At 39.2% G+C, this 27904-nt stretch overlaps 1 protein-coding gene across 1 annotated transcript; it reads right to left on the bottom strand.

Annotated features, from left to right (window-relative positions):
* Window positions 1–2741: 2741 nt before the first annotated feature.
* Window positions 2742–27517, bottom strand: ache (acetylcholinesterase). Its single transcript, XM_058625413.1, has 9 exons — window positions 27301–27517; window positions 13334–13858; window positions 12455–12678; window positions 11321–11581; window positions 10235–10457; window positions 9865–10110; window positions 8178–8370; window positions 7803–7981; window positions 2742–6143 (listed from the first exon to the last, which is right to left on the bottom strand). Exons 2-9 carry the CDS (start codon window positions 13779–13781, stop codon window positions 6022–6024), a joined length of 1896 nt encoding a protein of 631 aa, XP_058481396.1. The 5' UTR covers window positions 13782–13858; window positions 27301–27517; the 3' UTR covers window positions 2742–6021.
* Between the last annotated feature and the right edge of the window lie 387 nt (window positions 27518–27904).

The following is a 27904-nucleotide window of genomic DNA, read 5'->3' as shown; positions in this document are numbered from 1 at the left end:
CGTCAACGAGCAAAGAAATTAAAGGCGACATAGACCGGAAGCTCCAATTAACGTTGCGTTTGTGTGTGTATCTGCGTCATTACCTCGTTTATGAAACCCTAAAGTTTCAGAACAAAAAGTTCAGCCACTGCTGAGAAAATAGGGTTTTATTGTTTTCCTGGGCTCTGCGAAGCGGATCGGCACTTCCGTATGTTGATGATGTCATCAGAAATCCTCACCACCGTAGCACCTCCTGGTGCGGGCACTAGTCCGGGCACATCAGGTTGCATACATTCAACCGCAGAAGAAGAAGAACTACCCTCGTTGTAGCTGCTGAGATGCAGAGCATCCACCGTGCCAGAGGGGGAGCTCTCGTTGGCTGGCCAATCACAAAACAGTCCACGTTCTGGGGGTGTGATTTTGGTCTGAAACAGGGCGGCTGACGAGAGCGTCAGTGAGGAAATATTTTGATCGGCTCGCTTGCAGCGACTACGAGGTTTATAACCATGAAAACAAGTTAATATATGTAAGTAGACCTACATAACTAACATATATGTGCGATACAAGCATTCGATGTCACCTTTAAGTTTTTTGAGGTGGGAGACCTGTTCAGAATTTGATAAAAGCTATGTTGTTTTGGAAGAAGCTCAAAATGTGGAAACGACTGCCTGACAAAGTTCCTTATTTGGAAATATCTAAACAGGTGGGAATTATGTAAATTGAACTCTGCCTACTACGAGAACAAATCTCCCACCTGGATCCGCCGTCATGGATGTAAACACAAATGGAACAGTATTGCGAACGAGGATGGCAACCCCTCTAGCCTTAGAAGAGAATGTAGATGGATAAACATTCGATATCCACTGTGATCTTAATCGTCTCTGATCAGAAGGACAAACATGGGTCTCCTGCTAAAAAACAATGTCAGAAGAAATGGATTTTAGTTGTGAGAAGACCTTCCCCCTTTTTAAAGCTTTACCCATACCTCTGCAATTCCAGGACGTGAAGGTGATGGAAAATACAAAAAGATACAAAGACATACACATAATTCCCCACTAGTGCCGCTTACCAAGCGGTAAAACCCAAAAACTTCTGGAAGGCTGCTGGGCAATAGAACCCTTATAGAAGAAAAAAGAATTATCCTCCTCAACCACTGTGATCTCCACAAATTATATAATTATATAATTATATAGTATATATAACGCACCAATTAGTAAAAAAGTGATTATTAAAGTGCGAGATAATAGCAACGAAAGGAGTAAAGGTGTCTTAAGTGTGTACAAAGAACCAAGGAATTTATAAAAGGTAAAAAATTAATAATTATGTGGAAATACTTATATAAACAGAACTTATGAAGGTTGTACGACTAACCTGTCATCATAATACACAGCTGTAGAAGATAAAAAAGGCACTGCACCAACATGGAAAGATATGTAAACATGACAGTGAACAATTTCAAAAATATGAATCAGTAAACATAAACTTGGACCATACTGACAGCTGTGCCAAACAATGGGACATATGTTAATAGATTAACGAACTAGCAAACCGTTCAGCATCAGCCGCCAAGTTGAATGTGCTGACAGAGCTTTGCTGGGAAGCGAATGAGCACTCTGCCCCGACATCTTTCAGCTTCTTCTTCAGTGATGCAAGCGTCAGCGGATGTTAAGCCTTCGTCAATGTCGCCAAAACGCTGTCGCACCTCCCGGTGATCTTTTTGCAGATTAGATAGGCATTCTTCAATGGAGTCGAGTCGCCCTTCCATAGATTTTTTCAAGTCATCCACAAGACCACAAACTTTAGAAAGTTCAGTGCCCTGCTTAGCAATAGCAGCCAATATGGCGTCGCTGCCTTGGCAAGTTGTCGACTTGTGACTTTGGCCTTCCTCCTTTCTTGGCATCTTGAGTTGAAATCAAGCTTTTAACAACTCACACATCAAAATGTTGCAAAAGCGCTGAGGTGCAGAGTTTCAGTTTAAAGATATGTGGTGAGAAACACGGAGCTCAAACGAGCACGTCTTACTCCATCACTGCTCACGAGCGCCCCCATATTGTGAGATTTTGAACTCTGCCATTTGGTGGTGCCATTTATATGATAATATATGTCATCATATTGGCATTGTTTGTGTGATGGCATTATTCAGCTGTAATTTTGTGTCAAAGGTGCTGTGGTCCCCTCTCTCACTTGCTACTGTGTTTTTGTTGTGAGGGTAGAGTAATATGTGGTATTTCTGGATTGCATTATAAGATTTTCCTGCTTGGCCCCACCAGAATTTCCAGACCAAAATCGCCACTGTAGTAGATAGATAACAGCAACAGACAACAGTACAAAAAAGGCACTAGGTGGCAGCATGAACTCACTGTCAGTCAATGAAAGAGCACATGGGTTGATTTTATTTTCCATTTTCCTGTGTCCCTTGGGCTCTGTAACAGTTTACCGATTACAGAGATAAAAAGTATTGACATGAAATTTCACTTAAATAAAATTAGTGGTTCAAAAATATTTGGAAGTAAAATGAAAAAGTAGCTCATTTGAAATTTTCTCAGAATTAAATTTACTGAGTCCTTGGACAGTCCTTGTTTTTATTTTATCTTATCAAAAAAAAATACTGTGTGGACATTTTGAATATGTAATGTGGAAATTTAGTTAAGATTTTTATTAAAGACCATTAGAAAACATTTATTACAACCATTCATAGTGTAATAATTAGCACATTTTATTTACCATCCTTCTTTTCTTAGTACAATTACACAGAAAACTACTAAGCAGCAAATTGTCTTTATTTCTGTTGCCTTAACCAGATCAGCATTCATGATACAGAGCCATACTTCATCACTTACAGTACTAATAACTGAAAGAAACAACAATGAGGCAGAGGACAGAAAACAAAGATTTATGGCACGCATGTTTGATTTATGATGTCAATAATATTGCTTTTAAAAAAGACAGCCTCTACCCACCGTAGTTGTTTTATCATGTTGTATTTTCTCTGGATTTAAATATCAAATATATTCCTTTAACGATGCATTTACGTTATTGCTAACATTGAACGTACCTAACATGAAAGATATATAACTTATAACAGTTTCATTAAAAAGTACAAATTTTCACAGGAAATAACAGTCCACGTTTGGCTGGATATACAAGGGACAGTCAGCTCTGGGACATGCACAAGGATTTGATGAGGTAAGGAAAGGTATGGGACTTTGAAGCAGGGTCTCCCATTGGATGAGAGGAGCTGCAGCTCATACAGCCTGTCACACATGCACTCTTCACTTATTTATATATCAGGTACAAGCCTTAATTCCTATTTAGTTATTTTTAAAGCTAGACTACAATACTCCAGTCCATAAATGGGAGTTACATGCCAAAAGAGACACTTTGCTGGGTTAGCCATTAGCCAATGATCAATTTCCCCTTCCAGAGTTCAAATAAAAATAAGAGTTTGACAGCACATGCACACACACAAACACATACAGTGATATTAATGGTGATGGACGCAGACAAGACAAATGATACACATTCCACTGTTAATGTATGGATAGAGAGCTACTACAGTCCTGACACAGTCTATTTTTCTTCAACTTTAATGCATAGCTTTACAGTGCCTGCAACATGTGCCTCAATGTCTCACAAGATGATAAGTTAAGTATCTCATTCTTGAAACACAACAGGGGAGAACAGATTTTGCGTAAATATGACAATAGCATGTATCAACACAGTGTGTATCTGTTGTAAATATTTTATCTTAGGAAGTGGATGTTTTGTCATAATTTGCCGTCAGTAATGTTTGGCAACATTGGACCCCCAATAAATGGAATTTTTTTTGATTGACAAGGTCAGTGTTTTCTTCACCACATTTTTTGTTCGGGGTTGTATCTACACATGTGCATGTTTGTTTTTGTTACCAGAAAGCTTCCAAGGTCAAAATGTTATATAATGCCGGATTTCTATCCTTTTGTCGTTCCTTCATGTCACCACCCATCTCTCTGCCTCATCCACTTCCCCTGTCCCCCCTTTCATTTTCTGTCTCCTTGCTTCTCCTTGCTTGTTACTCTGCACTTTCCATTCTATTTTTCATCCATCCATTGTGCACTGGTTGGCAGGCCAGAGGCTGAGCCAGTGCACTGTCACATTATCCTGCTGCTGAGTGAATTACTTTGCCTCCATTAGACTAACGAGAAAGCCAGAGTACAGACCGAGATGGGAGAGGGGGTAAGGACATGGCACAGGAGGAGGTGGGAGGAAGGGGGAAATTGATGCAGCTGAATGATGGATGAGCAAGGAAATGAGACACAAGGAGGAGGAGAGGTTTGGTCAAGTGTTAAGAGAAAAACATGGGAGAGGGGGTAAGGAATAAGATATGAGGTAAAAAGAAAACGAAAAAAATGAGAAGACAAATGGATGAATGGAAGACTGTAGAGAAGACAAGAGAGTGGGTGATGATTAGAGATGAAGATAAAGTGGAGATGAGGATTAAAAAGGTGAAGGAAAAAAGGACAGTAGTGGTAGTTGGTGGTAAAAGATGGAGGTGAAGAAAAAGGAAGGTTAATTCCTCTTCACAACATGTGTAGCTGTGGGACCAGAATGAACAGACAGACAGAGTACATGGCACAGACACACACATCGTCACACAGCTATTCAGTGTTGCTCCCAAACATGGCTGTGGCTTACATGTTATAAAGACAAAGGTCATGTGATTAGACTTAAAAGTAGAGTTAGATAGTGATATTACATAGTGAATAACAAAAGTAATGTATTATTTATTCAGTGACTAACCTAAATGAGTTTGTTTTATACAAAAGCGTATTGCTGCCACACATACAAAAAACTATCACATTATTTCGAGATAAGATTGTTTTCTTGTTATAACGTGATAGTTTCTCGTTATAACGAGAAAACAATCTTATCTCGAAATAACGTGATGTTTTCTCGTTATAACGTAATACTGAGCACCCCACTTTTTTGTACTTGTGGCAGCAATACGCTTCCGTAGTTTTAAGTCTAAATGCTGTTTTATTCTGTTATGGACCTCTCCAAAATTCACCCAGAAAAACTGGGTTCTTTAGTGAGTTGTTGATTTGTTGACTTCAAATTAATAATAGTTATATACTAAGGCCTAAACAATATATTTATTTAATTGAAGTCACACTGTGGTTCTTTTTTAAATTTCATTTAACAATATCGTCTCTGCCCTGGTTTCACAATCCAACATAACATCATAGTTGGCAACAGCCCAGCATTAAAGAAACTCATCTGTGAAATAATATGCTTCCCAATTAAGTAAGAAAAGGATCATTATAGAAGAATATACAATGTGAGAGGTATTAATCACCAAATTGCAAAATTGTACTTATGGTAGCATCAGATTATAAATGATTAATAATAATGGATAGTGATTGACATTTTACACAATTTTCAGATTTTCTGAAGACCTAGCTCAGTTGACCCTGTATTCTCTAAACTTTTACATACTTTTAAACACACTGACTCACTTTAGATTTGTGATGCATATATATATACTTGAATATGGAAATGGTGGTCATATAAGAATAAGATTAAAGGTACCGTAACAGATGCATGAGACAAAAATGACGTTAAAAATTCTAGAAAGAAAAAAAAAGGAATCTTCAAAAGAGAAAACTGCTTTTACAGCACATGATTGTAAAACAGCAGTAGAACAGTGTCACAGGCCTGTTGAGAAGTTAAGATAAGTTCAACCTGACAAACAGACACCCACACACACACACACACACACACACACAGCCGAGGTAATGAAAACCCTTTGATACAGTTAATATTCCTTCATGCAGATAAAACATTTCCTCCATAGCCCATTACTTTCTAAGACACACAAATTCAGAGAAATATACAAACATAAATAGTATAAATAATATAAATAACATTCTGTAATGCCTGTATTTGTGAGTAAAACACAGAATATTCAAAATAAAATAAAGGAATTAACATGTAATAAGGGGCTATGGAGAAAACTGAACATAATTTGTTTGAACTCCCCCCTCACAGTTATTCTCTCATCCCTCAGAAGTCAGTGCAACGCTCCTGTTTGCTGTAGTGGTCAAACTGGCTCTTCCAGTGCATCATATAGGAGGACCAGCGATGGAATTCCACTTTCCACTGACGCTCCGCTTCATCAATGTTGTCTTATGAAAGAAAAGGAGTCACAGTAAAAAGACATGTTAGCAGTTACATTTTTAACTCTTTGCTGCAAAGAGTCATAGTGATGGTATTCTGAGTCTGTGGAATGCATTTAGGGAAAGCAGAAATATATGTTGTTTAATATTGCCTGCCTTATCAGGTACACAGCACACCTAATGTGGCAGGAGTGGCACCCACTGAACTATAGTGGGTGCCACTCTTGCCACATTAGGTGTAGCTGCTGTAGCTGCTCCAAAGTTTTGAGACCTGGTGTGTTCACAACCTTGGTTGTAAAAGTGTTTATTTGATCTAAGGTTACTTTTTATCATGTTGAACCATCCTGATGCTGTGTCAGTGAGAAATATAGTGTGATGTCGTACCGGTGCAACAGACAACAATACAACAAACGACAGAGCAATTCCTTTTTGTTTTATAATACACTGCTGGTGTTGGAGAAACACCAGTCGCAAGGGAGTGACACTTTTCTGTCATGCAAGTAGCTGACTGTCGTGGGTCTAGCTCCACCCATACTGTACCATTACACTGGTAACCCAAGGTAAAACATGTCACAAGAAGACGACACATTTCAACATTTCTCCAGTAATGTTCTAGTTTAGCTCTTATTATCAAGTATGTTTTGTGGTTGTGTGACTGTGCTTTATTTTGAAGGACAAATGACTAGTGAAGAGCTAGGGCCCTATGATTCCTGAAAACAGAAAAAAATTTAATCAGCTGTTGAACACAGAATTTGCCGTTAGGACTGCCCCCTTATAATAATCAAAAAAAGAAAAGAAAAAAACACTGGAAACTCAATATAAAATCAAAACCTATACGCTGCACCATGCATGGCTTTCATTTGAGAGGGCAGACACAGGTCACTCTATATAGTTTCACAGTAGTCACTTCAGTGTTTACAGCTAATGCACTGCTGACAAAAAAGTTTATCAAACAGAGTGAAGGATGATATTTGCTTACTTTTCACAGACTTTTCACATCATTTCTGTTGATGTGGAAGTGTCTAAGTTGTGTGATGGTAATGTTATTCAGTTGAAGATTGATTAGATTCTGCTAAAATTCAGTTTTTTTCTGAGATGTTGGAACATTTATACAACGTATAAAATGTTACAAAACTCAAAGGTGATATGTTCTGTGAATTCTGCCAGCACACACTGGTCAACTGGACCAGTAAGTGATGACCACTTAGATTCTAAATCTCATAAGAAGAACAAGGAACAACAGCATGCAAACAGAAGCCTCCACGAAGCATAATTTCAGCTACAAACACGTCGGCTAAATCAAAACCAGAATTTGTCCAGGACTTTGTGGCTGAAGCTACGGCCGTTTATAGTGAAATCTTGCAAACAATTAGGGGGAGTGGCCTGAACACGAGAGTAGCCTCCAACAAACTCACTATCTAAAGTATGTTGTGTTGAAGATAATATGCTTCAAAGCAATTACTGTTAATTACAAATTCGGGAATAAAACATTTGTCTGAAGGTATGTATTTTAGACTTAAATCACAAAATAAAATAGAGCAATGTTGTCTTCCAAGTTTAGAAAAGCTACAATGAAAAATAAGAATACAAGAAAAACAAATGGAATTCTGTAAAAAAAAAAAGGACATGTATAAACATCACATGTTAAGTACGACCAGTGGGTTTTACCAGTTATATTTAGGAGGCGTGGCAGAAAGCGGTTCCAGAAGGCACACATCTGGTTCCTCAAACCTTTATGGATCTTCAGTGGTTCAGCATTGAGTACAACATGTTTTTGCTCGCTGACAGTGAACAGAGGCCAACGCTTCCTGCTGTCTACGAGCCCCTCATGGTTCACATTGGGATTTCTGACACAATAAGGACAAGAGGGAGGTAAAAGAGACACAGTCTGAACAAGAAGAAATAATACAATTATTCAAACTGATTGAAAAATGCTTTTTAGTTCCCCACACATCGTTTAACCTAGGGTTAAACAACAAAACTATGCTATCTGACTTGGTTTGCTATCACAAATCAGACAAAAAAGGAAAAAAAAGGTCTCACCCAGTTCGTGCAAAGTTCGCCCAGTATCTCATCATGCGCCGACTCAGTTTCTCCTCCTCTAGGGTGTAGTTGAGTCTCTTCTCCAGTGGCAGGCCAAAGACAAACTCAATCTCATAGCCGTGGATCACACCCATCCACTCTGGCCACGCCATATTAGATGCTCGGTGGTCAAACAGATAAAGGAAGACCCCTCCTTGGGGAGATGGTAAAGAAAGGAGTGTTTATTTTTTGGTCTCAGTAATGCTTAGATATGGAGTGGATCCATTTCCCTAAAGCAAACAGACTTTTAAATATTAAAGCACCCTTGTATTTGTTTTGTATTTTATGAAGTTGAAACTATCATCACTGTACATATATGTTTGTATATACAGTATATATACACAGTAATTAAAAGACAGTAACCCCTTCACCAGAATCAGAATCAGAATCTTTAGGTCTGCCTTCTGAATCCACACCTAGCTTTGGAAGCACCCACTAAGCACTCAAGCAACCTAATCAGAAACACCAATTTAACGAGAAAGCTTATCCTTATTCTTTTTTCCATCTCCATCGGTCTGGGGCTCCACACAAGATTTCACCTCGTGGGGCATCAATGATCATGAGAAAGGTGAGAGATCAGGCCAGAACTACACAGGAGGAGCTTGTTAATGATCTCAAGGCAGCTGGGACCACAGTCACCAAGAAAACCATTGGTAACACACTACGCCGTTATGGATTAAAATCCAGCAGCGCCCGTAAAGTGCAACTGCTCATGAAGGCACATGTACAGGCCCGTCTGAAGTTTGCCAATGAACACCTGAATGATTTAGAGAATGATTGGGAGAAGTTGCAAACTTGATGTGGTCAAGTGAGACCAAATTCTAGCTCTTTGGAATCAATTCGACTCACTGTGTTTGGAGGAAGAGGAATTCAGACTATGACCCAAGGAACATCATCCCCACTGTCAAGCATGGGGGTGGAAGCATTATGTTTTGGGGGTGTTTCTCTGCTGGGGGACAGGTCAACGTCACCACTTCGAGGGAAAGATAGATGGGGCCTTGTATCGTGAAATCCTGGGTGACAAACTCCTTCTCTCAGCCAAGAAACTTAAAATGGGTCGTGAACGGGTCTTCCAGCAAAACATACAGCCACGGTACAACGAAGGGGTGGCTTAAGATGAAGCACATTAAGGTCATGGAGAGGCCTAGCCAGTATCCTGACCTAATTAATATAGATAATCTGTGGAGGGAGCTGAAGCTTCGAGTTGCCAAGCATCTGCAAACCTGGTGATCAACTACAAGAAACGTCTGACCTCTGTAGTAATGTTTTGATAGAGGGTCAAATACTTATTTCACTCAATGAATTGCAAAATAATTTAAATATTTTTTTAATGCGATTTTCTGGATTTTCTTTTTGATATTCGGTATAAGACAAAACTGTGTTAAGATTACACACAAAAACACATAAACATCACCATGTAATACCTACCCTAAACTTAACCTAACCACAATTCAAATCTTTGAAAACTACATTTTACAGTTTGAAGTGCTAACTAAAACTGAAGTGACCTCGTCATGCTCACTTCACACTAGAAAAACAGAACTGTTTGTCAGGTAAACCTTTCATTGCTTTCACCAACATTACCATAACTATGACATTGTTTGGATTAAAAACACAAGAGATATCAGTTAGATATCAGCTCTCTTACCCTGTGAGTTTCCTCCACTGTTCACCAACCCAGGCCCAGCTCCACCTAAGTTAGCCTTATGTGCATTGTACTGGGCATAGGAGCGAGCAAAGTGGGCTAGTGGGCAAATGACGTTGTGGTCTCCCACGATGTCATCCAACTCATCACGGTTCTTAACCCCGTTATTCTCATCCATCCAGTCAGTATACTGCAACACCACTGCCTCCAGGCCAATATCATTAGCATGTGGCACGCTGAGCTTGACACCTGGCAGAAAAAAAACATTATTTGATGCATATCTGTGGCTGTGATATGGCAATGCAGAATGGCTGAAATGCACTTTCTCTTTTTGTCCGTGTCCATTCTTTGTAGCTTAGTGAGTGAGATTTACCTTCCAGGAAGTCCTCTCTAGATATGAGACTGTCATTGTCCTTGCTGAAGCCTGGTGCTCCATATAGCAGGAAGTAGGTGCCTTCATCCTGGTTGACCCCGAGAAGGATTTGAGTGTCTTTAAAGTTGCCTGAGTTGAGCATAGCCTCTGGAGAATCAGGCAGAATATCGCCATCCACAAGAGGCACGAAAGAAAACCGGAAGAGGGCGGACCATGGTAAAACCTGTTTAGAGGGAGATAAAACATCATGATGTACAACAGAATGGATAGTCTATGAAATGTTCAGCTAACACACAACAAACCCAATGCCACAACCGAAAATGGGGGACTAAATATCAATGTAATATTCAGTATAAGAAAGCACATGAAATAACAGGACTGCTGCATACAAACACTACATATTCCTTATACAGTATGCATGCATGTGTGTGTGTGTGTCTGCATGTGTGTGTGTGTGTCTGCATGTGTGTGTGTAATATACTGTGCACAGAAGTGCGATCGATCAAGTCGCATCAAAAGACATCATCAACATATACAACATCCAAAGAGCTATTCACCATTTATATGTGTGTGTGTATATATATATATATATATATATATGTACATATACATACATACATATATACACTACTATATCTATTTTCCACATGGTACTGTATATTTTAATACAAATAAATAAATACATTACCTAAATGAATGAATTAATTAATGCATTAATTAATTAATTAATTAATTAATTAATTAAACAAACATTTAAAATGTGAAAATAATAACAATAAATATATGCATTTATTTAAAGTATTTTACATGTTCATGGCGGTAATGAGGCTGAAGTGCTTGGCGCCACCTGCCATTCAAGGAAGTAGCTGCTGTTCCAATTGCAACGATCATACTTAAATACTCCTGTACTTAACTAGTATGTACTCCAGTCATACTTGGGTATTGAGAAACAGCCTCTGTGTGTAATTCTCAGTGAAGATGGGTAGAAACTGTGATGACTCAGTTCAGCTCCACAGCATGCAAGATCACAACGACCTAGCTGACAATTATCGCCTATTAAAATTAGTCTGAATAAATTAACAGTACCTGCCACTCCTGATCGATCAGGTCCTGTGGGGCTTTACTCCGTAGACAGTCCACCAACTCAGTGTCATTGCCTCCATTACAGCCAACCAGTTTTGCCAACAGCGTTGCCCGTCTGCGGGCCTCTGTAGGGCTGACTGATGCCCAGGGAGAGTTAGGCACACCGCTCTGAAGGATGGCACGGGTGAAGGTAGACCGGCTGTCTGGAGACAAGAGATGGAATCCTACAGAAGCGCCACCTGCACTTTCCCCAAAGATAGTCACCTGTTCAACAGGTAAAAATAATGCAAATAGAGAAAACAGGATAAGCATTATTTTTCAAATAACTGTTCTATTAAATATTGAAATTAATTAGCCACATGAAATTTTTCTACTTGCTAGCTGCTTCTTTAGCCCCTTTTCCCAGCTCGCCTCGCCTCTGCATGGCACGGTTTAAATTGATTTTCCACTACAAAAATAGTACCTACTCAATGTGGGTTGAGTATGTCTGCATGAAACTGCCGTGACTTTGTTTTACAAGCACACATGCAAACTAATGACTAGTGACTTTTAAAGCAGCTGTTTTCGGTGTAAATTAATCATTAGAACCAGTTAATTAAAACAATTTGTTCAGTACTTCCTCCATGACCAGAACACAGACTCAGTCCACACCAGACTCCTCTGTTCAATATTGAGATTTCAGACATGTTCCTGGTATTTGTTGGAGATTAACCCACATTTTAGTTAGTTTTAGGATTATTACGTCTTTTTAACTGATCTGCAGTTCGGCATTGTGCGGCTTGATTCTTGTATTGGACATTTGGCTCATGCCTCTTCCTGTGATGGCACTCTGGCAACATCACACATATTATCGCCTCATCTCGCTTGGAACCTTGCCAAAGCAGGTACTAAAAAAAGTACCAGGTACATCGCTAGTGGAAATGGTCAAGCTGTGCTAATGGAAACGCGACAATTGAGTTCTACTTTTATGCAGGAAACTAAACTAACCCATAGATGGCATCATTGTGCTGGCCATAGGTCTGAAGGTGAAGAAACGCCTTCAACTCAAACTCAAGCAAGACACTTGCCTACAGCTAACTTCTGAAGGTTTTTGCCATATATAAATCATAGATATCATGTACAAGACTGGACACAAACCTGTTTTGGGTTTCCACCAAAAAATTGGATATTGTCTTGTACCCACTGCAGTGCCATCCTTTGGTCCAGCAGACCCACATTGCCAGGAGCCTCAGATGAACCAGGCAAAGCCAGGAATCCAAAGGCTCCGATACGGTAGTTCATAGATACCACAATGACTGTCTCACTGTGAGCTAGGTAACGGCCATCATACACATCCAGTGAAGAAGAGCCACTGTAGAATCCTATAAATGTTACATATCACAGAATGGTAATTAATTGTATCATAATGTGCAACAGAAAGACCCTTTGTGGTTTTACTGAAACAATCCAGTGTATTAAGATCTATCTATACTCCAACATATAGACAACATAGTTAATAAAACATTTTAACAAAATCTACTTTAATTTCCCAAAAACCTGGTCATAAAAAGTGTTTTTAATATTCAGCAGCACATTTTAAAAGATTGTATTGTGTGAAAAATTGTCATCACATTTGTTGCTAGGGGTGGGAATCTTTAGTAGTAATCTTGTCATTCAATGTAATGATTTTGTCAATCGGTGTTAAGCAACTTCTGTGACACCAGTGTCATCTATTACACTAAATGGCAGTATCACTGTACAGATGACAATCTTAGCATTAGATAAATAGAGGGACATTATTGACATGTTTTAAATTTGACAAATAATAATACTGCAATGTTTTATAAATTTGTATTGTTGATTTGTTGACTTTTACTTTGCGTCTAATGTGAAGGCAATGGTGTTTGAACCTGAGCCTTAAAGTTGCTGTCAGTGATGTTGTCTTTGGCTAACACACTTCCAAGTAAGTGTGATGAAAAAATAGCTCTGAACAGGTTTATCCTGGAAAACACATTTTAAATATTTGTTACCACGTACCTCCTCCATAGATCCACACCATGACTGTGAGGTTGTGTGGTCTAGGTGAAGAGGGCACCCAGATATTTAGATAAAGACAGTCTTCACTCATATCCCTGTTGGGGTTCCACATCTCACTGCCGTGGAAACCAGGGAATGTTGTGTCCACAAACTGATAGCAGGCATTGGGGTAGGAATTTGCCTCATACACCCCTGTCCATGGACGCTTAGGCTCAGCTTGACGGAAACGGCGCTTTCCAACAGGTGGCTCAGCAAAAGGGATGCCCAGGAAGGCTGTGACAATGCTTCGGTCTGGCACTGGCATGTGGATTCCACGGATTCGACCAGTATGTGTTTGAACGATGACGTCTGCTTCACTTTGGGTAGAGCAGGCAGGTATAAGTAGAGACAGGAGGAAGACTGAGGAGAGGTAGAGAAGAGCAGATGTCTGCATGGTCGAGGAAGTCATGATCTCTGTGGCTAGAGATGGTTGTGGTTCTCACTCCAGTGAGGAAGGGCAGGATCTGCTTGGCTTCCCCCTCAGACCTACAGACAATCAGAGATGGACAGGGGAGTGATAGACAATACCACTGTCTCCAAGCCATATATCATGGCTGGCCTCACTTCCAAATTGTAGACCTTAACTTTCACTTTTCTGCTATCCTTCTGTCACATATCACCCCAAACACTGTCAACTGTCCATTGCTTTGAATGGTTGACCTCAGGTATTTAAACTCATCCACTTTCACTACCTCTACTCCTAATCTGTCTCTCCAACTGCATACCCCACCACTGTGTCACTGTCCTCATACTTGATTTCTGCACAACAAAAAATAACTCATGTCGTTGTTTGTGGTAGGTAATGCTGATAATTATATACTTATATATAAACTGTATATGGTTTGTACATGGTATGATCTCTAATGAATATCCAATATTAGTATAGCAAATCCAACAATTTTAGGTCTGTGAATAAGTGATTCAGGTGCATGTTTACAGTAATTCTAATGCATGACCACCATTATTTCATGCCCAAGATCTCTGTAGAACTCACAACAGGCAAGAGAATCAATCAACTGTTCTTTTTTTTGTTCCAGATTTTCATAGTGATTGTGTGTGAGAATGAAGTGCATGCATGAGGGACAAAAGAAGGTGACATAGCCAAAATTATTTATGTACAATTGGAAGAGAGCTATTTAGAAATAGTAAACACACACATTCACTTGTGACACACACACACACACACACACACACGCACACACGCACACACTCACAAACAGAGAGAGAGAGTGAGAGAGCGCTGCCCCCTATCCATTACAGTACATTCAAGCTAATCCTGTCACTATGACAACCATACATTACAAAACATACACAGCCTTTAAAATGACAGGTGGGAGACAACTGTCTCCAAACATTGTATACTATACATGTAACACAAAATGACAGGAACCTTGCACAGATTAAAACATGTGGAGTATGCTTCATGTTTTGGCTGTAGTGGAAACATATTATGGCAAACATGATATGTTTAATAGAGCTGTCATAAACTAAAAATAAAATAATGTTGATGGCTTATTTTAAAAGGGCATCTTATTTTATTTGTCGTACCTCTATACCTACTGACCTTTGTAATGATCCAAGTCAAAAAACAGGGTATTCAAGTAAAAGATACAAAATTTAAGTATGAAGTATGTTGCATTTTGATATGGAGAAGCGGGATCATTGTCTCAAACTGAATGCAATTAAAACAAAATTATATTGATGGATTTAAACATTTACTAAAACAAACTCTTGACAAAAGCAAAAAAAAATAATGTTGTAAGGTTAACCCAGAGATTCCACTGAATGTGTATTGCGTTGTATCAACATTGCATCTGCGTTGCACTGTTCCTGCGCAGATGCTCGTGCTCGATCCGTCAATACCCACTGGATGCGTTCACAGCTCTTTCCGCTGTGCGGCACGGCAGGAAAACTGGAACAGTGAGACAGGGATTTCTGTTTCTAAAACTATATACAGTATGTCCTGTAAACACAAAGAAACAGATGTTTCACCGACTGACTGGAGAATGAGAAGGGAGCAATGGATTTGCAAGAGTGTTGATAGATGTAGTTAAGTGAAATACCATGGTTTTATCTAAAAATAAACCAGAAGCTTTAATGTTGTATCAGTGTTTGACTTCCGGTCCCACTCGTGCTAAATTCTGCTGTATTGAAACGTTGTGGTCCGTTGTCCAGCAAAAATAGAACTCTGGCCTATTCTCTGCATAAGTGACGGACTGCAGAATCAACGATGCAGCCAGTACATGATGCAAATGTAATCAGTGGAAGCTGATACATTGACTAAAATGGTTGCAAATCACTTCCGATGCAACTGAGACACATGCGCATTCAGTGGAATCCTGGGGTAAGGGAAAACATATATTCACATTAGGTTTTAGCCTCTTCCAGCGCTTAATTTGTAAATCATAAGGTGCCGGAACGCAAAGTACATATGACAGCTCAGGGATGACGAGACGGGCACAGGTCCCGGAACGTATGCAGAAAACGTGCTGAAAACAACATGAACATGCCCACTTGCCACACTGTGGGACTTACAAGCCTCAATTTCAAATAACAAGATTTAGGAAGAGTACAGAAACCCGCGCGCAGTCATACCCGCGTGGGTTGGCAATGTTGAAGTGCTGACACAATGACTCAACCTCTGTCTCTCCATACAGCGCACCTGCGTCCTCGGGCCAGTACTGTGTGTAAAGCACCTTCAACTCCTCAATGAACTTGTTATATCCAGTTTTAACTGGCATCCGGCCTCCTTGAGATAACATACGGTCCTCCAAGTTCTATATATATGCTTTTTTTTTTTTTATTTAATAAAAATTACCGGATCCGCCCAAATAAGTACCGGAACACAGGGAGGCCAAAATTAATGGACTTGCACCATGCACTTCAGACCATGTGCTATAGATACATGTTCGCAAACTGGAGTACATGTGCCACAGCAAGCTTCCTCTGGTGGGACTTGGAGGAAAACCAGAAATACTATTCTACTGTATATAATGTGACCGGAGTGTGGAGAAAATAAAACAAATAACAAAAATAATAATACATTAAATAATGATAATAATTAATAATACATTTTTTACACCTCTGTTTTTTTTTTTTTTTAAAAGCCATAATGGTGTTACCTAGAGAGCTCAATATTTTCTCAGGTGGTAGTTGGAATAAAAAGTTTGAGAACCCCTATAAATCATTTAAATAGGGCCCTAAATGTTAATAACCTGTTCACCACTTTTAATCAATGTTTTCTTTGTAAAACACTCCCAAAACCAAAGTCCATTGATAAAATCATTGTTTTTCCATCAAGGCACACAGGCATTATTGCTTCAAGGCATTTACTTTGCCATAATTATGGACCTTTATTGATTAATTACATTTAAAGATTCAACTGATTAAGAATAATTATTAACTAATATCATCTGTTTATGTGTGTCATTTCTCTGGACCTCACACACCGTGTAGTTATAACCTCTAATGGCAAAGGGCACACTCAACCAACGCACTACCATAAGTAGAAGGAGATGTTAAAGCGCATGGCAATATGAAGCAACAAATGCGACCTAGCACAAAGCTCAGGCAGCTACAGCCATGATTTTTGTGGATCACTACTTTTCAAATGCATCCAACAGCACTCAAACATAAGTTAAAAAAATCCTCTGTGACAAACTCTCACCTCTGGACGGAAACCCTATTAACTGGTGAAAAGCAAACACACCACGTTTCTCCAAGTAAGCCCTATTTGTGTATCACAGATACATTTGTGTCATCAAAGAGAGAGAGTGAGCGATTCACTGACTTAACAACAGGGTGACACAAGCAGATTTTTCATGTTATAGCACAGTTTCATTTGTGAAGTGCTGTGTTGAAGACTCAGAGGCATAAGCTGTAAGTAGGGCAACTGATAATCACTGAAAAAGATACAATAAGCTTTCATTATTAGGCATTTGAGGACACATAAAAGGCACCACATCATATTTATCTGAGGAAAATGGGGAATTGAGGAGCTCATTTCAGGCCTAGTTATTATACATAAATTCAGCAAAAAGATAATATGTTAATAATTAATAAAGAACAAATTCCACTGCCCCAAATTGTCCCCTTAAACAGCATTGGGGTGTACCCCACCTTTCAGCCTGTCTGGTGTCTGGTGATAGCCAGCTACATAATACCGAAATAAGAAGGCAATGAGAATATTGCGCGATACAGACTTAAAATCAATTCCTGGTATTTTGACTGAATGGCGTTATACAAGAACTGAAATACTGACATTTTTAAGGATGCATGAAGCTTGAGAGATGTGAAAAAAACCCTTAATGTGTTTACTTTTAGCCTAAAGGGTACTGTTCACATTTGGATTGGTACTATTACCAACAATGAGGCCAGAGAATACAGAAAATCTTTGATGGATTATTTTTCATACTTAAGTGGGTAGAGCACATGGCTGTAGTCAGGGGAAAGGGGCACCCCTCATGGTAACACAAACTCGGTACATTTAAAAAGCATTGGTGAATCAGTAGTCCCTTATAAGACTAGCATTTCAGTACCCTACTCTAGGAATTGACGGTGATTCTACTGAAAGGAAGAAAATCACATTATTACAAAACAGAGGGGGTGAAGGTGGGTTAGGTTTAGGACAGAGTAAGACCCTGAGTGGTGGAGGCATGACTGAGAGGGGAGAGAGCCTGTCACAGCTCAAATTAGAATGAGGAAGGAATTTGTGTATGTTCAGAAGAGGATTAGTTTCACTAGGGGTGCAAGTCATGGGATAAAACAGAATAGAAACAGAAAAGTCCAAATTAGTGTAGAGAATATAAACCACTCAGTAACATTATCAAAACAGGTTATCAGTTTGAATGTTGCAGCTCATCTGTAGGATTGGGTACCATTTGGGTTTTTAGCCACAACAATGGAAGCTCAGCTTCCTTTAAAATGTCGTCAAATATGTACTGTGTTGTATTTACATTTCAACACTAAACATGCGCTAGAACCGATGAGAACAAGTCCCTAGTTCGTTCAGAATCAGCTGTTTATCACGGATGACGAATCGTCTTACGTGATTTTCGTATTCTCGTAGCAGCCTCATCATTAAAGCCACTCGAAGCTCAGCTTCCACTGTTTTCTATGGGACAGCACAGAATTTTTTTTCCCACTGAGAAAAGCTTGACAGTAACTGATCAAATGCGGCAAACTTTCATTAGCAAATTTTCATTTGTACACATAAACTGTAAATAAAAACACTATTTCATTTCAGTATATAGATATATATACACATACATATACATATATATCTTTTATAAGTAGAAAATCATCAGGTATTGGTATCATTTGAAAATAATTAAAAATGTGCGCTCATGTCTTTAGCTCCGTTTCCACCAAGTACAGTTCAGTTTGGTATGTCACAGTTATTTTTGTGTCCATTGTCAAGTGTTGAGAAGGGTACCAAAATAACCCTTCTGTGTCTGTACTGCTGTGTTCACAGTGCCTGTCCACTGTGCAGCACAGCAGGAAAGCTGGAGCCACAAGACAGGGATTTCTCGCAGTAATTCAAAAACTGCATATGTACTGTAAACACAAAGAAACAGATGTTTCGAGAAGGGAGCACTGGACTTGCAAGTGTTATTGATGTAGTCATATGGTGTTAACACGGGGCCTTTTACTCTGAAAATAAACTAGATGCTTTAATGTGGTATCGGTGTTGGACTTCTGGTCCCGCTCGTGCTAAATTCTGCTGAAATTAAGTGTTGTGGTCCGTTGTCCAGCAAAAATATAACATTCTGCATAAGTGACAGACTGCCGGAGCAACGACAAGAGTAAACAAAAAAGCTAGCTGTATTTAATTATGATTTATTATTTCAGCACATATAAACTATCCTGTAGTGGCTCAAACATGCAACAAAATCATATTTTTCATTCATCTCTAGGTATTCTGGATTGATTGTCGGGCCGTGTGCCTGTGTGTGTGTGTGTGTGTGGAGGGGGCTGGGGCGGCGCATGTGACTTCCACTATTGTTGCTTAAGAGGTGATGGAATTAACCCTCTGTGAGACACACAGTCTGCGGTGGTGACGGTGACTGAACGATAAACGGAATGAAAGCTATAGCGTTTTTGACTGAGCTTCCCTCCTGGTGAACATGTCACTTATTTTGCAACATTTCGCTGCGTCTGTGGCAAGGGCTTTCCGTTTTCTGTCCCTCTCTCTCTCTGCTGCACCTTTCCTTTCCTTATGTCCCTCCATTTCTCTCGACTACTGGAGTGAATAATGCAGAGCTAATTGATTGTTGTGTGAGGCCGACAGGTCACCGAGCGGCGTCATTGCGTAACTAGATGGATTGATTTGATTGGCCCGGGCGTCTGGTAACTCCAGTCCATCAGGCCACCGGGAAGCGTCCCGGTGCTCCCGATGGCCAATCCGCCACTGCTGAAATTAATATCATTTTGATTTCCCCTTTTTCAGGTTAAAACTAGTATATAAGTTTATCTAGTGATATTATTTAGTGATCCAGATCCAACTCTTGGTAGTTTTGTGTAAAGTATTTGAATTACATATGTTGTGTTGAAAATGGGTGTATGTACTGCCTTCTCTGGCTAAACACCTCCCATTACATTGCGTGCTCCTGTTTATTCGCTCGGTTGAAATACTGCTCTGTTTGTTGTGTTTACAACATTTAAAGTGTATTTCCGTGCGAGTAAACCCCCCAAAAAACCTAGGCTCGCGACTCCAGCTGTGTGGAAGCTGGTGATGGCAGCAGTGAAGTGTTACTTGGCTGAGCTGTATGGACTAGAGTGGAGCGCGTCCATTCTGCCCAGCAACAGTGAATACTATTTTCTGATTGGCTGATAGGTTGCTAATTCAAGACAGCTCTACTGGAAATACCAGAGTAAGTTGCCGCTGCTGCGATTTGCGCTTGCTGTCACAAGATCGCCACGCCCCCTGCAGGGCTCACTCCCCCCCCCCACACACACACATACATACACACACACACACACTCACCTATAACTCCCTGCCCACTTTTTGTAGATTTTCAAAATCAGGCATTGGGCAGAGTCAGGTTCAGAACAGGGGTTTAGTTCCTCTATGAAATAAAGATATACTTGAATTTCTATATATCTCTCTGTCTGTCCTCTCAGAAGTCAAAGGCTCTGGCTGGTGGCTGGCTTTGGGCCGGGGCTGTCATAATTTAATCCAAAAATTATGTTATGAATAATTTTTATCGACCACGACAGTATTTGAGACATGAAACACAGCCCATTGGTTGATTTCTTGAAGGACATTGGGCTAGTTCAATGAAATCCATAAGCCCTCCCGTCCCTCCTGGGCATCTCGCTGCACATTCATCAGTCACATGACCACATGATGACACAGGAAGCACTCAACGAGATAAAATATATATATTTTTTAAAAACAGTGACTAGTGACAAATGTAGCGACTTTCTGTCATAAACAAAAATACTACGAAAATGCAGAATTCTGCCACACGAGTGAGATCCATCTAACTGTATTTACTGCGGGTGGAGAGTCACACACACACACACACACAAGCGTTATGAGCACAGAGCAGCGAAGCAAAGCACACACACAAAGTCACAGACACACACACACACACAGGTCAGCTGTGGATGTTCAATCTCCAACCACAATTTGAAGCTGGCGTTAAAAACACACAAATCCCAAAACACAAGCAGAAGTGAAAACACCAGCATATTCAATAAAAGAAGTGCTCGGGTCTGTGGGAGCGCTCACCATACTTTATTAAAATACCTTTATTAAGAGGTTATCCTCCTGTAACAAAGCAGTTTTTATGATCAGTGTTTCAATTTGGCAGTAGTTTGCTCTGGGCGTAGAAAAGTATGCTTTTATTACATCTCAAAGTTGATAATAGCATCGAATTTCTTTTGCTGCGCGTTTCTCACGTTGAATTTGTTTTTGTTTCATTTGCGTTTTTGTTTGCTGTTTTGTTTCTTTTGCGCGTTTCTCACATTGAATTTGTTTTTGTTTTTGTTTGTGCTTTTCAATCTGCAGCGTTTGTGAATGTGCAGCTTGCTTCTCTTCCTGCATGTGTTTTGGGTCATTGCATTGTGTGTACCCCTGTCGGCCACCAGAAGTCAGACTTAAAACATAATAATAAAACAATATAATAATAGTAGCCTATAGAGTTTTGTACACAACCTTGTCCTTGCTGGTTTGGAGGTGGTCACCATAGTGTGTGTGTGTTATTTATTAAATCATCATGGTGGGCCACCATGGCCCAAAATGCCAGGGCCATTTCTTAATTTCATTTCCCAGTCCAGCCCTGTGGCAAGCAACAAAACTGTAACTATCTACACTGACTCCAGATATGCATTTGGTGTTGTGCATGATTTTGACACTCTTTCTGTAAATGCCTTGCTTATACTAACAACTCAGGCTGTCTCTCTAGGAATTGCAATAGCTGGCACTGCTGCAAAAACAGCACCACTCCAACCCACATGCCCAGATGCTTTTGATTTTTTGAGTAGCAACTTACAAGGGATTTATTTTTACTTCCTTAAATATGGAGGTGGTGCAGCGTGCGCACAAGCACACAAATTTTTTTTTTGATGACCTGTCATTTGGTTTGTCATTTTGGCTGATAACACATCATTATGCATCTCTCACATGCTTACTAATCACTTCCCCACTCACTTCTATGTCAGATATTCAATATACAAATAGACAATGAAGAAAACAAGAACTCTTTTAATAAAAAGGCAATTCTTATTTAACATTTGATTTAAACCCATACAGTTGTTTATATTACTCTGATTCACTTTAAATGTAGGTCTTCATATATTTGACATTAGATAAACGAAAATCACAAAGGACATGTCCCTCCTACACGTTTAATTGTCCTGAACGTCCTGTACTGAGCGGCTATGGTCACGCTGCGCCGGTTTCATTACACCGGTCAACTTGAGTCATAAACACAGAGCAACAACATGGAGGGAGAAAACTTGGGTTTGGAAGTATTTTACTTTGTTCAGGTACTTGCAATATCTGCAAGGTAAATGTTAGAAGAGGTGATGGTAACGCCATAAAATACAACAATACAAATTTAATAAAGCTACTCCAAAAGCTTAATGCTAAAGAGCATGCAGAGTTTTGTGAAAAAAAAAACAAATGACATAAAAAAACAAAGTTTAGTGATGCACTATAAAGATGGGAAAAACTTTGAGTGGACAGCATGAAAGCAACACTGGTGTAGAAAGTGAGAGACTTTTTAGCACAGTCTCCAACATTGTGGAAAAGTAAAGAAACAGAGAGAGACGTCAGAGAGCGAGCGAGAGCAGAAACGCTTGTTTTCATGAGAAAGAACCTGCCATTGATGCTGCAGTGACCAGAACTGAGTGGAATAAAACTGCACTAAAAGCTATTATCAGTAGCAGTAACATCATTAGATTAGCTAGATTACCCTGTTACTGAGAAAAATAACACTGTTTATTTTATTATCAATAGAGTTAGTTAGTAATTAATTGAAGCTGCCTTGCATTAATTTAGTTTATTGTGTTTGTATGCTGCCGTTTACACCATACAACCACTTCAAAACCACAGGATATTCATGGTTGATCTAACCACCTAAGCAATGTCACCATTTATGTGCATGTGTGTGTTTGTGTGCACACATTATGTTTGTGCTTGTAATTCAACCAATTATTTCACCTTATTCTTGTTTACAACCACATATGTATGAATGTATATGGTAAATGACTCAAAGGCCCTTAAAATTGTGGCACTGAAGGCAGTGCATTGAAAAAGCGGGTGCACCTAAATTTTCTCCTGGTACACCAGCACAACCAATGCAAAGAGTTATTCTGTGGCACTGCCAAAGCTGGGGAAAGTTGTTTCCCCACATGTTGGTTGAACAGGAAGTTTATAGGTGTGTTTCCATTTATATTCTGTACACCACTGACAAACAGCGATGTTCATGGCATTTGGTCAGCACATGTGCATATGTGTGTGTGTGTGTGTGTGTGTGAAAGGTTGTGTTCAGCTCCTCCAGTGAACACACCCCCACATCAGAGCAAAGAATGTTGCTGAATTTTACAATTTTACTAAATTTTTGAACAATTAGCAACTTTTTTTAATTCAAATTTGGCAAGCTGGTGCCAAATTTAACACATTTTTCCTGTAATTGTTATCACTTTAAATTGACTTTGACAAAAGTATTAAATTCAAGCAACCTTGAGCTGAAGCAGCAGAGTATCAGTATTTTATATTACAAAACACAGTCACACATCTGATAACTTTAATTATGCCTTGAAGACCAGCCAAAGCTGCTTTACACTACAGTTTTGCACTCACACATTCATACAGCACATATATACATTGCTGCAGTGTCCCCATCTGTGAAACTTTCTGCAAATACTGACCTGTATTGTATTGCTTTTATTGTCCATGTCACTTTTAAGCTATTTTTGTTGACACTACAAGATATTCAGCCTAATAATACCCTCATTAATGAGTTTTGAAAAGTCACAGATAACATTCCCTAATTAGCACCAACAATATGTATATAGAAGCTTTAGCTCTAGCATCTTTGCAGTCTTTGTCCCATACAAGGATGTTAAAGACTTACACATATTACAGCATATAAAGTAGAACTCTAGAAGAAGCAGGGGGACTAACTTAGACAATACTTAGACAAGATTATCACATACATTGATCACTGCAAAAATATGAATACAATTATAATTAAAAACGGTAACAAAATCTGGACTATTTATTAAAACACTTAATAAAGGGGCAACTTGATGAGAAAATGTATCTTCAACTTATTTAAGCTTTAAATATTAACTAAATAGTCATTTAAAAACGTTTGGTAGCACTGACAGCTCATAGGGCTGTAACTGGCTTCGAAGCACAAACTCTAACAGTTGGAAGGGGTGTGTCGCGATTCTGCCTTTTCCAACCGCGGCACAGGTTTGTGGGTTAGAGTGTTGCGATTTTGGTTTCGATATGCACATCGTTACAGGCTTACCAAAAAGTAAAATATGATTAAAGTGAACAACATAAACACTTTACAGCCACTGTTACACTGTGCAGCTTTCTCTCCCCCACGCATGCACACACAGACTGACAGCTGATATGTCTGGTCCGCCTCTCCACACAAAGTGCATGTAGCCAATATTAAATGATAACATAAAGAAGCGGGATATTTGGCACAGATAAGACAGTCGACAATATCTATATTAACTTAAAAATGTAAATGCGTGGTCATTAGCTTACCAGTAAACCCAGGCATGGCACAATAATAACATTATCTCCATCCTTGTTAACCATCTATTCAACAAAGCACCATCACCATTTAGGCCTGGTTCACATTGGCACCCATCTTAACAAATGACAGTGTTCACACTGTGTGAGATTTTAATTTTTAACAAATGAAAGCGTGAAGTGCACAGTTCCCAGCAGAAATAGACAGGGAAGATCTGTTGATCATGATATTGACATTGTGCAAACAATATGACATAAAACTGACACCTATCACAGTGGTTTTCGTGTCTAGCCTGAATCTAAATACATGAAAAACATAAAAATTACAGCAGATGTAAAGGGAGGCGTAAGATGATTCGCTGTAGCTGCTACAATTTAACCACAATGTTGCAAAAAAAGGATATTATGTAGATGATGGGTGGTCATATATTCAGTTTAATTAATTTATCTATATTCTCATTACAGTTGCATTTGGACAGTTGAAAAACAGTTGATTGAGCCATCTCAGACACAATTCATGAACATATCTTTTTAACTGACAAATGGTTACTATTAACTCACTCATTGCATAATTTAACTGACTCACCATGGGTTCCTGCTAGCATAACATGCTCTGGATGGTTACACAGAAGATGTGCTATGAGCTAGGATGTCATTTGTATGTGACGCACTTTAGCTAAATGTAACCGGACCAGGGTTTACGTTAGCCAGTATATGCCAAAAATGCCAACGGCCAAAATGTCAGGTAGAAAAAATGACAAACAATTAAGAGGCCTTCAACACGGATATGGGTTTAGGTGAATATGCAAAAAAAATATGACTATGTCTGTGACTCCATTTATGTGTGTGTGCACTTTGCTGCTCTGCGCTCACAGCACTTCTGTGTGTGTGTGTCTCCGCCCGCAGTAAATTCAGTTAGATGGATCTCACTCGTGTGGCAGAATTGTGCATTCTCATGAAGTGTTTAGGTTTATGACAGAAAGTTGGTAGATTTGTCACTTGTCACTATTTTAGAAAATTTAAAGGTCGCCAGGAAAGGGCACGAAATGTAAATGTAATCAAACAAACACCACATTCCTTTCTTTCCTCTGGCTCGGTTAATTGTGTCTCCGTATCTGTTATTATATCTATCGTTTACAACATCTTCTTCTCTGTTTTTTGGTATAATGTTACAGTGCTGGCATATGTACAGGGTTTTGAGACGTCTTTAGGGGGATATTTATGGGGACATTTTTGAAAACGGCTTTCCTTGTAGATGTGGCCTATTAAATATTCAGATACCTATGAGATGTGTTAAAAAGCGAACCTAACTATAAAATATATATTTTTTTAATTTTTTTTTTTCTTTATCTCTTTGAGAGTTTCCCATGTCATCATGTGGTCATGTGACCAATGAATTTGTAGCTTGCACCGCATCTTGCTGCACTATATATTTTTTTAGATGCTTTGATATACATATGTTAATGAATTAATGAAATAAACAATTTTAAGGTTAAAGAAAAAACTTATTTCTATTGAGTTATAAATGAAAAATCTTTTATCTGTAATTTCAAGAGCAGATTCAATTTCTGTCTGTCAATTAACACATTTTCTCACTTGTTAGAATTCACATTTTGCTTCCTCATATTTACTATCCCTTTTATTTACATTGCATATCAATTTATTTTCACTTTGTACTTTATTATATGCAAATTAAGTATGACCATAGCAGTCAGTCTTTCTTGTAGGTATAAATGATTTCGGGTAGTTCTAGTGTTAATGGAACAGAGCAGAGATGTATTCTAGAAACCATGTAACTCATCAATTCCTTAAATTTTCACCAACCAAAAGTCTGCTTCTGCTGCCATCTTGTGGTCGGACGTTCTGGACTATTAAGTGGTCATCGTTTCTTATGGGAACAGTATGGAAATGCATGTATTTTTATTTTATTTTTTTGGGAATAATAAATGTTGCTGTCAGCAACCATCATTAAAACGTTTAGTTTGTTTATCCTCATTTACTTCTCCCAGCTCCTTTTTGCCTGGGGCCCCAATGTCCCTTGAAACGCCCATGACAGTGGGGTGTAACGAAAGAAGACACCAACAACACAGCACCATTGAGTATCGTCACTGAACAGCGTCATAGATCGGTTACCTCTTCTCCATTTATATAATGCTCAGTCACCAATAATAGAAAACACTGTGTTGCACAGTGAACCTAATAATCTTCGATAATGTAATTATTATGTTGTTGTTTTAAATCAGAGAGAAAACACGCTGCGTTTACACGTTTATTTGCCTATTCCTACAAGCATCAAGTGCATCGCGTCGATGCATAAACAAAATGAATACAGCGATTATATGTCTGTCGAATGAACACAATACTTATTTATAATCGTAGTAGCCATTCAAACCAATCTATGAGCAGCAGAGACTTGCTGACGAGTGAGGAGAGCTGAAATACTCCGCATTTTAAAGGGAGTTTGGCCGAAGCGCTGCTCTGCCCATGTTTGAGAACCGCACGTACGGCGGACTGACAGGCTGACCTGGCACCGATTCTGTGGAAGCGGATACATGTACAGTAACCATGACTACTGTTGATGTCGCAAAGATTGAAGGGCAACGTTTCATAACTCCATACCGGCACCGCTGCCTGTGTTGCCTTCCGAACAGCAACACACAACACATGTAAAATTAACGTAATTTTGACTTTTATTCTTGCTTACCTCGCACTGCTAGGACACCACACAGCGACAGAGGTTTGCGGCCAAATGAAAAGGTTTCCCGAAGAAAATGTGTCAAGACCGACAGTCAATAGGCGAAATGTCTGTAAAGCCTCCACCCAGCAGCAGCAGCGGCGGCGGCGGCGGCGGCAGCAGCGTCTGAGATCAACGTTCACTCAGTGTGACCATGAAGGCAGAGGCGGTAGGGGGATACTGCTGCTAATATAAGTACTGCTTGTAAACATAGTACTGACAGTTGTTCTCGCGAGAACTCCCATAGGCTATTTGACGTTCCTGTCAAATAGAAACCATTGCACTTCCTGTTTCACTGAGTGTGAAGAAAGACGAAAAGAAACCATTGTATGGTGTCATCAGTTCCGTTGTTCATTGTGAATTTTATTACTCTAATTAATTTAATTATTGACTGATAACAAACAGAGGTATTGCACAGTTCCCGTTAAACACAGATCATGAAAAAACAGTAGCAAATGAAGTACATCATAAAAAAGCATCTTACGAATAGATGATGATAAAATAACAAATAACATGCTTATACATATAATGACACTGCCATTATATATAACAAAAACACTTAGCAAAAGCTTTT

This window comes from Solea solea, chromosome 3, assembly GCF_958295425.1.
Source record: "Solea solea chromosome 3, fSolSol10.1, whole genome shotgun sequence".
Classification (NCBI taxonomy): Eukaryota; Metazoa; Chordata; class Actinopteri; order Pleuronectiformes; family Soleidae; genus Solea; species Solea solea.
This window is presented reverse-complemented; position numbering and strand designations above follow the sequence as displayed.